Source organism: Natator depressus, chromosome 2 (genome assembly GCF_965152275.1).
Source record: "Natator depressus isolate rNatDep1 chromosome 2, rNatDep2.hap1, whole genome shotgun sequence".
Classification (NCBI taxonomy): domain Eukaryota; kingdom Metazoa; phylum Chordata; order Testudines; family Cheloniidae; genus Natator; species Natator depressus.
Genome location: NC_134235.1, coordinates 211,414,638 through 211,427,924, shown reverse-complemented (window position 1 = coordinate 211,427,924; position 13,287 = coordinate 211,414,638). Strand labels below are relative to the sequence as shown.

Below are 13,287 nucleotides of genomic sequence, written 5' to 3'. Positions count from 1 at the left end.
AGGGCATATGAGTGTTTCCCCCAGCCACCTTCATGCCATTTTTGAAGTTGCTGAGAATGGCTAACCCTATGGAGCTGCTCTTTGTCAGACCTGATGACATGCTAGGGGCCAAATTGTGCTATTGAGGTACTGTTTTGCATTGATGGGATAGAGATTTACCACCTCAGGCAGAGCACCGTGAAGCATTCTCCTTCAGGGTCTGATTTGTTCTTGTCACTTGCACAGGAGGTAACTCATGTCTTTCCTCGCTTGTGCACAATCTGGCCCTATGGTAGTGCTCCCTTCTGCAGAAATGCAGGATGAGATATCAGATACAAGTCCTTACCTGAAGGAATGTGGTGTGCAGAAGAGGACAAAGGTTGCTAAGAGGTGTGGCTGGGGCAAGGCCAGTTCTGATGTGACCCACTGTTCCCCTGCTAAAAATACCTCCTGCTCCTCTGGCCTTCTCTCATTCCGTCCTGCCTTCCATCACCCACTGGTCCCACTCCCTACCGCAGAGGTAGCTGGGGAGCCAACTTCCTGCCACAGAGCCCAGAAACAGTTCTGTGCTGAAGAAGTGGCTAACAGGGAAGGTGTAGCAGATGGGAGCGTTAGACCTGCTGCCCACTGGGACAAGCCTTCACTTTCATAAGGGTGATATGCAGCTCAGGAGGTGGGAGGGCTCTCCTTTGAAAGATGGGATGGAGGAGGAGAAGGAGGAGGGCTAGGGAGAGAAGGGGGGTTATGAGGCAGGGGATGAGAACAGTAAAATGTTTGACTCCCATCCCTTAAGTATAAGTGTGAAGGTCTGTCATTTTTCTCAAGTTTATAACTAATTAGATTGCAGGGGATAGTTTTAAATGTTAAATCAATAGCAATGGATTATTGACATCACACTAAGTGAAGGTTAAAATCTCTTGATGTAATTACTTAGTTGAAACCTTCCTAAATAAATGTTAAATAATCAATTATTTTATAGTTAACTGAACTTTCTTTCATTAAGCTAAAAGAGTTCCATCTAATTGCAATGACTGTAATATTTAAAAGCTAATTACTTTCAGCATATATATGCTAAATCTTATTATGTAAAATGATATTTAGTATAATTTGTAGCATTTTCCAGTGTAACCATCTTTTTAGACACTAGATGGCACTACAATCCAAATTACACTAAAGAGAGAGACTGAAACTTCAGTTACAGCCACATATTTCCTAACAGGTTTCAGAGTAGCAGCCGTGTTAGTCTGTATTCACAAAAAGAAAAGGAGGACTTGTGGCACCTTAGAGACTAACAAATTTATTTGAGCATAAGCTTTCGTGAGCTACAGCTCACTTCATCATCTTTGGAGCAGATTTTTAAAGTGTGGCCTCTCTTTCGGCACCTGCGTATAATTGCCATGATTTTGCACAAATGGCGGGTGCAATTGATTTCATTCAGTTGTCTCACTCTCTGATTTCACCGGCCTGTCCGGCAGTGAGACATCGAAATGGGACAGTGCCCACCATTGCTGCAACCTGCAACACTGTGGGAGCAAATGGAAAGCCAGGCTGAGGCTGGCCTGAAAAGGAGCCCTTTATCTCTGGGGTGATCAAAATGTTTCTCCAGTTTGCTAAAATGATTGCTTTGGGTTGGACTAGGGAGCCGGCACTCGGGGCGGGGGCAGCATGCGGAGCCTCCCTGGCCACCCATCCACATAGGGGCCACAAGGACCTGGCGGCCGCTTCCGGAAGCCATGTGGAACCAGAGCAGGCAGGGAGCCTGCCTTAGCCCTGGGCCCCTGCTACACTGCCGACCGGACTTTTAACGGCCCAGTCGGCAGTGCCAACCGGAGCTACCAGGGTCCCTTTTCGACTGGGCATTCCAATTGAAACCCAGATGCCTGGCCTGGCAACCTTAGGTTGAACTGCAGTCCTACAATCCAGACAGAGTAAGGGGTGCACTGCCCCAGTCGGATGGTAGGAATGCTGTCACAATCTGCTTCTTGCTTCCCCGTGCTCCTAGCTCTTTTGTTGGCACACATTACTCCCCCCTCTGCACCTGCTCTGATGCGCTCACTGATATGCCAAGGCTCTTCCCATTCCCCATCCTTGCCTGTCCTCTCCCCACTGGCAGTGGCTCTGCTCCTCCCCTGCTCAAGCTCGGGTGCTGTGGGTAGCCCACACAGGGTAATAAGGCATCCCCTTGCTCCTTTGCGCTGGCTTGCAGCCACGCACCCTATCCAGCAGACAGTTCTCAGCCACACAGTGCATCAGCATGCAATCATCTCACATAAGCTCCTCACCAACACCTCACAGGCTCTGCTCCTCCTAGAGTCCAAGTGCCAGGCTCCTCGGTGGCAGCCAGCTCTTCCTCATCTGCCTTTCCTCCAGCAGGCAGTGCTGAGCAGTTTGCTTCTTTGCTGCTGCTGGAGGCAGTGATCAGGGTTTTGCTGGGCTGGTATTGAGGCTCTTTCCCTCTCTCAGTTGAACACTCCCTTTTCTGGCCCTCTATTCCTTTTCTTGGATGAGGGGAAGCCATTTTCAGGGGGAAGGGAGGGAATCTGACATCTGGCCCAAAAGACAGAGGACCCAGCTAGTAGGCTGATGTACCAGGGTTCAAAGCAGAAGGCTCAGGCCATTAAACAGAGGTTAGCGAGCTCTGTTTCTATGTATGTTGCAGTCTCTGAGGAAATGTGTCAGACTTGCTCATGGGCATATAAGCTCCCTCTGCTGGCTAAACTGGTTGCTCTGCACATTCAGGACACCACGTAGAAGTAGGTGTTTCTGGCATCTGAAGTAATGAGTTTTCTTTCCCATGCCAGCTGTATCAAGTGGTGGTCTTTGCTGTTTTCTCTCCCCTCATCTCCCTCTTCTCTTCTGTAGTGCTCCTTTTTAAAGAAAGATTTTAGCCAATTCCCTGTTTCATCCCTTTACTTTTCACCTTTCTTCTCATTTATCCTCCATCATTCATTCCTCTGATGCATACAGTACTTGATATATATGTGGTATACTTCAAATCATGCTTAAAGTATGCTGCTCTTGTATACTGCAAGAGGGAAGGAAAACAGAAAAAAGTCTCTGGGCAGAATGTAGCCTTTAGTTGTCATCTTTTTGTTTCCTCCAGAGTGAAGAAATAGAGAATTCTGCTGTACAATAATAAATGTATGTTATTTTTATATTAAGATGCCCTGAAAATTAGAGGCATTTGCCAGTTCAGTTTTAAATACCATCTTTTCCCATATACACTAGAAGTTTATATTGTCAGCCTAGTTATCCATCACCTGGTGGATTTATGCTCCCTTTTTCATCCTCATGCAGACATACAGACTTAGAAATAATGGTTATGATGAAAAACCCGTTTTTGCTACTTCGTTTAAATACAAATCCTGTAACCTTCAGAACTAGAGTCTTCCAGGAGAATTAAATGCCTACATAAAACCTCTGTAAAGAGACAATGTTTTTTCAAAAAGGAACAGTTTTCTTATTAAAGTAAATGGCAACCATCAGAGTTTTAATCCCTTAGAAACTAAATGTACAAGTCCCAATCTCAGTGTTCTGTAAGAAATATTAGTCTGTGTGTATGTGTTAGTATGAGTGACAAAACAGCTTATGAATGTTGCAACTACAGTGCCTCTGAAATAATGGGTGCTTAGCTCAGCTGAGACAGCTTGCCATTAGTAATTCTTCCTAACCTACTTACCCTGTTGGCTATCATCACCTTGGTCTTCAGTCATGCCAGAACTAATGTAAAATCCTTTAATTTCTTTTCCTTTATTTGTACAGATCCGGGTCTCCCAAGGAAAAGAACCTACACATTTGCTGAGTTTGTTCAAAGACAAACCACTCATTGTCTACAAGGATGGAACATCCAAGAAAGGAGGTCAGAAACCCCCTCCCTCCAAGCGTCTCTTTCAAATTCGCAGGAACCTGGCTTCCATCACCAGGATTGTGGAGGTAAAAATCACCTGTTCAGTAAAATATTCCCCCTGTAACATAGTACAGTTGGAACGAGCACCAGAGTGGCAAGCGTGAGTTAAAATCACTTCTGTTTGATGGTTATAGTATGAGTAGGAACATAGGAGCTCGCATTCTGGATTGGATCAGATGCCATTCCAGGTCTAATCCAGTATGACGTCTCTGACAGTGGCCAGTACTAGATTCTTCAGAGGAAGTTGCAAGAAATCCCATAGTGGAAAATTAAAGAATAAGCTGAGAGTATGGAAAGTTTCTTGCTAACCAGGACACAGACCTGAAGAAGAGCTCTATGTAAGCTGGAAAACTCATCTCTCTCACCAGTAGAAGTTGGTCCAATAAAAGATATTACCAAATCCACCTTGTCTTCCTAAACCTGGGCAGCTAGTTAAAATTCTTCTCTCAGGCCAATTATGAGTTTCAAGTGAGATGTTACAGGTACGTCTATGCTGGAGCTGGAGGTGTAATTTTCAGTTTGAATAGTATATGCGTGCCAGTTTTGATCAAACAAGTGCACTAAAAATAGCAGTGCAGCTGCAGCAGGTCAGGCTAGCTGTCCAAGTACAAACGTAGGGTCTTGGATAGGCTCATACTTGGGTGGCTAGCCTTTGCCACTGTGGCTACACTGCTATTTTTAGTGCATTAGCTGGATAAAAACTAGTGTTCTTATGTCTGCCTGGGATGGAAGTTACACCTGCAGCTCCAGTGTAGATGTGCCCCAAGCTAGTGCAGTGTAAATCTAGAGAAACACCACAGCAGAAAGTGCAGTTACTTTGGATTTACACCAGTATTACAGCTTTACATGAGTGTGCAGAAAGGTGAATGTGTGGTTTATTTAAAAATCAGAAGAATGAAACAATCTCATTCTTGCTCTAGGTTGATGCTGATGCAACTTCATTGAACTCCAATGATGTTTTTGTTTTGAAACTGCCAACAAACTCCGGCTACACCTGGGTCGGAAAAGGAGCAAGCAGAGAAGAGGAAAAAGGAGCGCAATATGTAGCCAGGATTCTGAAATGTCAAACTGCTAGGATTGTAGAAGGCCAGGAACCAGGTTAGTTCTGGGCGATCTGGCTGCTCAGTGGGATGGAGGGTGCACAATACCAGACAGGATTGGGTCCCAAATGTGCATACAAAAGGGTTTTTTGCAAATACACACTTTTGTGGACAAACCGGTTACACTCTCCTTTCTTTGAAAATCTGGCTGTATTTTGCAATAAGGATATTTGTCCAGGATCTGAGCTGATTTACAAGTGGTGCTATCTATAGAAGTCAACTGAGTTGCAGTGGATGCAACAGAATTTAGCCCTTTACACGTACTGAGTGACTAAAACAAATAGAGAGAGAGAGCAAGGTGTGATTACATGTAATCACATGAATATCTGCATTGGCTTTTATAAACATTGGGGAGAATAGAACTATTAAAGAAAAACATACACATTATGGGCTGGGCAAAGGGAATATTGTTTGGGGATTTTTGAAACAATATCCATCCAGTTAAAGAAGAAAACATAAAACTCAATGCCAAGTAGATTATATCATGTATATTCCAGAGGAATTCTGGACAGCCCTTGGAGGTAAGAAGAAATACCAGACTTCAGCACAGCTGCTAACTGAGTCTGAAGACCACCCTCCTCGTCTCTATGGCTGTTCCAATAAGACTGGCAGGTTTATTGTAAGTATATGATGGATACTTTCCCCTCTGTTCATTCTGTACTTTGACATATTGGGCAGCAATAGACACTAAATGAAACACCACCTGAGGCCTCCATTGACACAGCATGGTACCTTTGTGAATTGTTAGTCTACTATTCCAATACTTATTAAGCAGCACAAGATAAAAATGGTGTAGTGTGTCTGGGCTAGTCCTGTAGGGTTACAAACCGGTGACTGCTGGAGGGAAATAAAAGTTCAAGACTATTTCATTCTCATTTTGTTATATGCAGATCAATGCGGTGGGAGAAAAAAAAGTTTGATGGAAAAGATGAATGTGTCAAAATTAGACTTGCACATTAGTAGGTTTATTTAAGAATTCAAAATCATGGCCTACACTACTGCTCTCTGTAGAGGTGTTGATGGTGGTGGCAGCTGGAAAGCTAGAGGGGATGAGCGGTGCTCTGAAGACATAGGGCAGATGCAGACATGAATGCCTTAGGAAATTCTGGGGAGAGCCCTGCTTCTGAAGGAAGTAGCCTGTACTCCTACTAATGTCTGCTACCTGCAACTAGAAGGTGCACTGATAGGTAAGCCTTGACCAAACCCTCCTAGCCATGTTTTCATGGAGCCCTGGAGAATTGCCAGATATGCCAGCTGAGCCCACAGCCAGTTGTTCAAGAAAATGTTAGGTCTCTATCGTCCCTGGGTCCATCAAGTGTGTACTAATGGTGGTGGGGAAAGGGAAGGTTCCTTGAACCCTCATTAACCCATAGTGCCGGAAGCAGCCGGATGTTTTTCTGTAATTGTGCCTTTAAGGTGCTGAGTATTGAGGGAGGTGAGGAGGCATGCTTCCCCAGCAGGCACTTCCAGAGCCGGTTTATGTGACTGAGGCGCATGGACGCAGGGAGCTCTGAGAGCGTAGGCACTGCCCCACACTTGGAAAGGAGGCACTCTCTCTTGGGCAAACACTGCTGACGAGCATGAAGGGAGTGGAGCTTCTCCCTACTCATGCCCCTTGCGGAAAGCTCCCATCCAATTTAAAAGAGATGGAGCCAGTAAGGTTCTTAGAAAAGGACTAAGATCTTATCAAATGTAATGGAGAAGTATGTCTTTCCTGCAGCCTTTTCAAACCCTCCCATGGAAATCCACAGAGGAATAGAATTTGCTAAAAAGGTCTACAAGATGGTTTTTAAAAAAAACCCTATATCCAAAGGTTTCAGAGTAACAGCCGTGTTAGTCTGTATTCGCAAAAAGAAAAGGAGTACTTGTGGCACCTTAGAGACTAACCAATTTATTTGAGCATGAGCTTTCGTGAGCTACAGCTCACGAAAGCTCATGCTCAAATAAATTGGTTAGCTGTAGCTCACGAAAGCTCATGCTCAAATAAATTGGTTAGTCTCTAAGGTGCCACAAGTACTCCTTTTCTTTTTGCCTATATCCAAAGTTATCACCGTCTATTAAATTCCATAGGACCTGGCCTCACTTTAGTGCTCACCTTCCCATGTCTTTGCACTCAGCACAGCACAAGGAGCTGATCATTCCCAGCTCCTGCACATGCTCACAAAAGAGGGGAGGGAGAGAAGGTTCTTTGCACCTTCTGCCCTCTCCTCACCTCAGCATTGCCCCAGGGCCAAGCACAGACAAGCCTTGCAATCACATCAAACAAAGGCAGCCTGACCACTAGCTGAACTATTACCTATCCTACTTGATACAAACCAGAATGGAACTGTTTTCCTACTTGCTTTTAACACATCTGAAGAAGTTAGCCTCTGATTCTCTTGAGGCCCAACCCTGAATTCCTTAGTCAAACCAAAGATCCCATTTTTTTTAAGTCAGTGGGAGTTTTGCCATTTCAGGACTGAGCCCATGGACTGCACATCAAAACTATCACCCTCCTTCACTTAATTGGTGTTGTAGTAAATGTTAATGCCCATGAACATACAAGCTGAAAGTTTGGCTCTGTCCAGGCATTTAGTGCAGGTAGGCAGTAAGTGGATTTCCTTGCCCCTGTCCGCCAGTGCATCTCAGTCCCAATTTACACAACTCACTGCTACTATTTGAAATCTGTGCCTCTCCTGAGCACAGACAATTGTGCCAAATTCAAAGATGGGTTTATGATGTGGCCAGATGTCTGATTTGCTCCCACCAGTCTACTGCATTTCACTCATAGATCAAAATAGGTTTTGAACCTGCTTCTGCAGAAGAAAAGAAAAAAAGCAAATGCATGACTGTTTTTAGAGTCATCCCTTTTAAAAGTCTCATCTTTGTCCAAACTCAAGCATGATGGAAAATCTTGAATGGAACTACAATACCAATTTTATTATCCATTTTAGATTGAGGAGGTCCCAGGAGAATTCACTCAGGATGATTTAGCTGAAGATGATGTCATGTTGTTAGATACTTGGGAGCAGGTAAGCTATGTACTTAACAATGCTTTATGTGGTGACAAAAAGGATTTACTGCTAGCAACAATTTATGGATGGACAACCAGCGAGAAGACAGTAAGAGAATTATCATAAAGAGGAGAGGGGTGAAGATAATTACATACCAAAAGTACCATGTTGTGAGGCTAGAAGGAATTTCGCTTTCTTGAAATTATAACTGAGGAAGAAAATAGAGCTATTTGACATGCAAGTATGAATATCCACTACATTTTCAAACCATCGTGCAAGATTATAGTTGCATTTCCCCTTAATGCTAATGGAAGCTGCTTGATTATAAGTGACCACAGTGCACTTCAAGTCAGCCCAACAATGTTTTGGACAATTCTGTTTAATGTCTTCACAATTTGTGTACAAAAACTTTTCCAAACCTTCAGAAGCCTCCAGAAGAACATAGCAGTATGTGGCAGAAAAAGCACATGAGTAGAGAATGGGCCAAATCATAGGCTTCTGCTGAGCACCTTTGCAAACTGGTCTTCTTCAGGGGAACTTCACAGGGATTGGAGAAAACAGAAGCTTGCTCCTTTCCCCCAGCTTGTGGGAGACCAGCACAGTTGCTCAGCAGCTATTACTACAGCTGAAGGGCAGCATCCATCCAAAGCAAATGGGTTTGGCTTTTAGATCCATCATGCCCCTCCACCCTAACCCCCATCCACACTGCTCTACAAAGGATTGTTATGGCTTTTTCACAGTATATAGGGAGTGAGGAATCGCCTGCATTGCAGAACCAGGGCTGGATTTGGCCCAATAAACATAAACACTAAAGATGTTTCTCATATTTTTTTTATCACACGCTGAAAAAGTCTGGTTTCAGAGTAGCAGCCATGTTAGTCTGTATCCACAAAAAGAAAAGGAATACTTGTGGCACCTTAGAGACTAACAAATTTATTTGAGCACAAGCTTTCGTGAGCAACAGCTCACTTATTACTAGTAACACATGCAGAACACACTGCCCTGGTTTGTGATCTATACAAGCTGGGGGGAGGAGCGGATTTCAGCATGGGTTATAAATAATGAGCCTGATTCCCCTGTTCCTTCCATCTGTGCAAAGTAAGGGTACAGTGCTACCCAGAATTCTGTTTGATTGTGGTTTTCACCCATTCTGCATGACTGCATAAGGCGCAAGGCCGAGGAAAATCAGGCTCAACATTTTTAGCTTAACCTGGAAACGTGCAGTGCCAACCACTAGGACAAAGCTGTGAAAAGAGAGGGTCTAACAAATGTCCCTGGAATTCTTGGATTTAGCATTGGACTTGCAAAAGTCCAGGATGTGGAGGTATTTTGAAGCAGAGAACCGTGTCTGTAGAAAACTTGTGTCTTTATGTATGATGGGCAAGATTCTGATCTCATTTACACTAGTGTAACTCTGGAGTCACTGCATTGATGCCTGCTTTTTCTCCGAATGGAGTCAATGCAATTATTCTAGATTTCAATGGCGTAAATAAGATCGGAATCTGAGCCAATCCCCATAACAATATGACAACTAAACTTTAAATCTTCTATTTACAGGTATTTGTCTGGATTGGTAAAGATGCTAATGAAACTGAGCGAAATGAATCTGTGAAATCTGGTAAGAAATGTGTTTGACAAAATGCTGAACAAAATGGATTCAGTGGTGATTAAAAATGAATGAAAGAGGAGATGTGAAATGGTCAGCACTCTAATTATACTAAGCATGGTGTTTAAAAGAGTTAGTGAGCTTGAGTAGCAATTACCTCTGAAGATTCCATGATTAGGTTATTCCCTCTTTATGTGCCATTTTAAACAATGCAACAGTCACCAAAAACTCAGCTCTATTTTTCTTAAATGTAACTTTCCATAAAGAATGAAATTCATCAACATGGTGTTAATAGGCACAAAATATCATTAAAAAGTATAAAGGACCCGTGTCTGTAGCTGCTCCGTGTACAGAACCTGCCCTGGAAGTTTTGTATGTGGAGTGACTATAGAATTTGACCCTAAACTATTTATAGCCAGAGAAATAGATAAAGCTTCCAAGTCTGCTCATTGTTGCCCTTCTCTAATTCTATCATATGGGCTAAATTCTGCTCTCAGAATTTACATGGGTGCAAATCTGTTGTGTGCCTAAACTACTTGAGCAGTCTGAAATCCAATTTTTTTTAAATGTCCCTCTATTGTAAAACATGTGCCAGCAGTGATGTGAATTAACGCATCTGAGCTATCATACCAAGATTTATATTGAAAATACTGGCACACCCTCACCTCAGACATAGTTACCTAGCTTGTTTTCAGACATTTACTAGCATCATTTAGACAAACCATTGGATTCAACCATAAGGCTCTTCCTTGGAAAAACCATGAGTGAAGCATCTACATTCCAGCAGCAGTACCTGAGGCCTTTACCCGTTCCAGAGCTAAAGAGCTATTATATGGTAGGACCCAAATGACCAGGGCAAAGACCACTGTGCCTGTATCTTGTTATTTTAAACTGACATCTGAGATGACAATTCTGAAAATTTGACTGGCAGCTAAGAGAAAGCAATAGCTATTTGATCATTTGATATAGTTAAGCTGAATCAGTGTAATAATATCCTCATTTATTTTGCTGAGGATTTTAATTATTTTTCTCCTGGTGAATGGACTAATATTTTCCATGTTTTACTGTTATCTCTTTAGCCAAACGCTACATTGAGACAGATCCTTCTGGAAGAGATAAGGGGACTCCACTTGTTATTGTGAAGCAAGGATACGAGCCCCCTACATTCACAGGCTGGTTCCTGGGCTGGGATTCCAACAAATGGAAAAACTGATCTGTCGGTGAAGGCCTCCACTACAGACAGAACAGCAATCAGAGCACAACTATTCTCTAGCATTCTTAAGCATTAGCTTGTAAAACAATATTGATGCAGCTGTTGTCACCCATTCCCCAGCGTTCGTATATTCCTCTGAGTAAACTAGCATGTCTAAGCTTTGGAAAGGTTAAATGAGATGATAAAGTAGTAACGTAACTTCTTGGTGGCAGGTTGGGTTTTTTACACATCTATGTAGAGTAATACCATTGGTTTGGTTCTAAAATGCCTTTTTTCAAACAAAACCTGTAGATCAGTAGCACATTAATATACAATTTACAAGCTAACATTCATCAGTGGGCCAAATTCTGCTTTTTACCCCAGCATAAGTGAGAGCACAATTTGGCCCACCCAGGACCCATTGAAGTTGAGGGGAAAGAATCCCAGCAGCAGGATTGAGCACTAATTTACCTAAAGTGTCAAAATCCTGCAGTCCTTACTAGTACGAAATGTCCATTGCAGTCTGAATTAGGAGTGGGAGCTCTGTCCTGCAGGGTGCGGATGAGGATTCTGAGAGAGCCAATGTGAAAATGATACTTTGTTACACGTGGTCCAGGAAATGGATATAAACTGAATGGAGAAGACACTATAGGCTTGAATGAATGTGATGTGAACATATATCATCATGAGGCCCAGCACAGTTGGCTGTGACAGACACTGTTTCTATAGAGCCCTCAGACATGGTCGCATGTTATCCCTGTTCTCAGATTCCTCTAATTTGGGGGTCTCAAAGTCCCAGCCCACGGGCCATCTGTGGCCCGAGAACCTCCCCACTGTGGCCTGCGGAAACTTTTAAAGAAGTTACTTCATCCGGCCCTCATGGCTGCTGGCTGAAGGGGGAGGCTGGAGGGGAGCGGGCAGGAGAGATTCACATGTCCCTCCCCGCAACATTGCTCCATCCTGCTGGGACCCTTCCAGGGGTTGCACTCAGCAACGTGTCATTCACCTCGGGCAGCTTGGCTCCCTGCAAGCGGTTCCCTATCCCTCCTGTTCCCGGCGGAGCCACGAAAGACAGACCCATGCAGCCACACTGCCGGCTCTGTCCACTGCAGGCGCTGCCCCCCGCAGTTCCCATTGGCTGGGGGAGAGGGACAGAGATACCATCACTAGTGGCCGGGCAGAGTCAGCCATGGAGGCAGCATCATTAGTCACCGGGCAGAGTCAGCTGGGGCAGCATGAGGCCAAGGGAGGCAAGGAAAAAGGGTGGGAAACGGGCTGGGAGGTGGCGTGAACACCATCTGCAGTGACATTATTGGCCCGCTGGGAGGATCTGAGGACTGGCACTGGCTCTAAGGTAAATTGAGTTTGAGACCTCTGCTCTAACTGCTGCTCTTAAACACACTTAAGTGAGCTATTGCTCCTGAAAGGCAGCAGGAGTCACTGTCACCTTTAAAAGTGGATGAACACACATCATTTCATTCACCGGACTGTAAGCACACACTGCATATCCCAGCCACAAATTACCTCAGGCTGCACCAGTCTCGTTTTTTCCCCTACTCATCAGTGCTCAGTTCTGTGCAAGTGTAGAGATTTGCTCATATGGCCAAACAGATTGTGTGTTTTTCCTCAGTGTGCAGGAGACTGAAACTCTTCACACAGGTGCTGAGCAGACTTCGAATGTGCTGTGTCAATGCTTTGGGGAATCACTTTTCTTTTAGCAGCACTGAGTATCCTGGAAAGATGGAGCTGTGAGTAAGCACTGTAGAATCTGGCCCGGGGTCTCTCTCAAAAATTGCAAAGAATCACATAGTCATTCTGGTGTGAAGAATGCAGATTATTTTTATTCTTGTGAATTTAGAAAAAAACACGTTCAAACAGTGTGTGTGTTTGTGGTTTAACCACACAACTCCCTATAAAGTTAGCAGGGACCATTCAGCTTCAAACCCGTAGCAATGCTTTGAACATTTATCTCGTAGCATTCATTTTAATGCCAATGTGTACATCGGTAAATCAAATGGACTCCGTGTCAATGTGGATTTTTAAATAAGGAATTTTAATTGTGTTTTTTTAATTGTACTTTTAAATGAGTTTGAAATGGAATTTTAAAAATGGCTTTTTATATTTTTTCTACATGGTTAATGGTGAATTGGAAGCTCAGTAAAGCCAAAGGAGTGAAAACAGTCTCAACTTCATTCGTCAATATTATTGAACAAAGTTGCATGGCTGGGTCGCTGATAGCGTAAGAACCAGGGAATACTGCACCACATTAAAATATAAAAATCTAATTCTATTTTTCAAGGGTTGGGAGGGTGAAGAGGGTTAATTCTGGGAGTTTGTTAGCTTAAAGTGTTTGTTTAAATCTATATTAATGCAACTTAGCTGTATTTGGATGTGTCATTTCATGTAAAAAAATGACAAAACACAACACTATAACAATTTGTGGAAAGCTGATTTTTTTTTCTCCTGAAACATTCTTGTTTATTTTGTGTGCCCACTGATATTTAAAAGAA

At 43.4% G+C, this 13,287-nt stretch overlaps 1 protein-coding gene across 1 annotated transcript in view; it reads left to right on the top strand.

The window, feature by feature from the left end:
• SCIN (scinderin) overlaps positions 1-13,046 on the top strand; it is an 88,470-nt gene extending 75,424 nt beyond the window's left edge. The window contains exons 11-16 of the mRNA XM_074945847.1: positions 3,742-3,912; positions 4,807-4,984; positions 5,484-5,605; positions 7,920-7,997; positions 9,537-9,597; positions 10,665-13,046. Coding sequence (XP_074801948.1) covers positions 3,742-3,912; positions 4,807-4,984; positions 5,484-5,605; positions 7,920-7,997; positions 9,537-9,597; positions 10,665-10,798 — 744 coding nt within the window. The 3' untranslated portion in view covers positions 10,799-13,046. The remainder of the gene's footprint in view (positions 1-3,741; positions 3,913-4,806; positions 4,985-5,483; positions 5,606-7,919; positions 7,998-9,536; positions 9,598-10,664) is intronic.
• Positions 13,047-13,287: the final 241 nt, after the last annotated feature.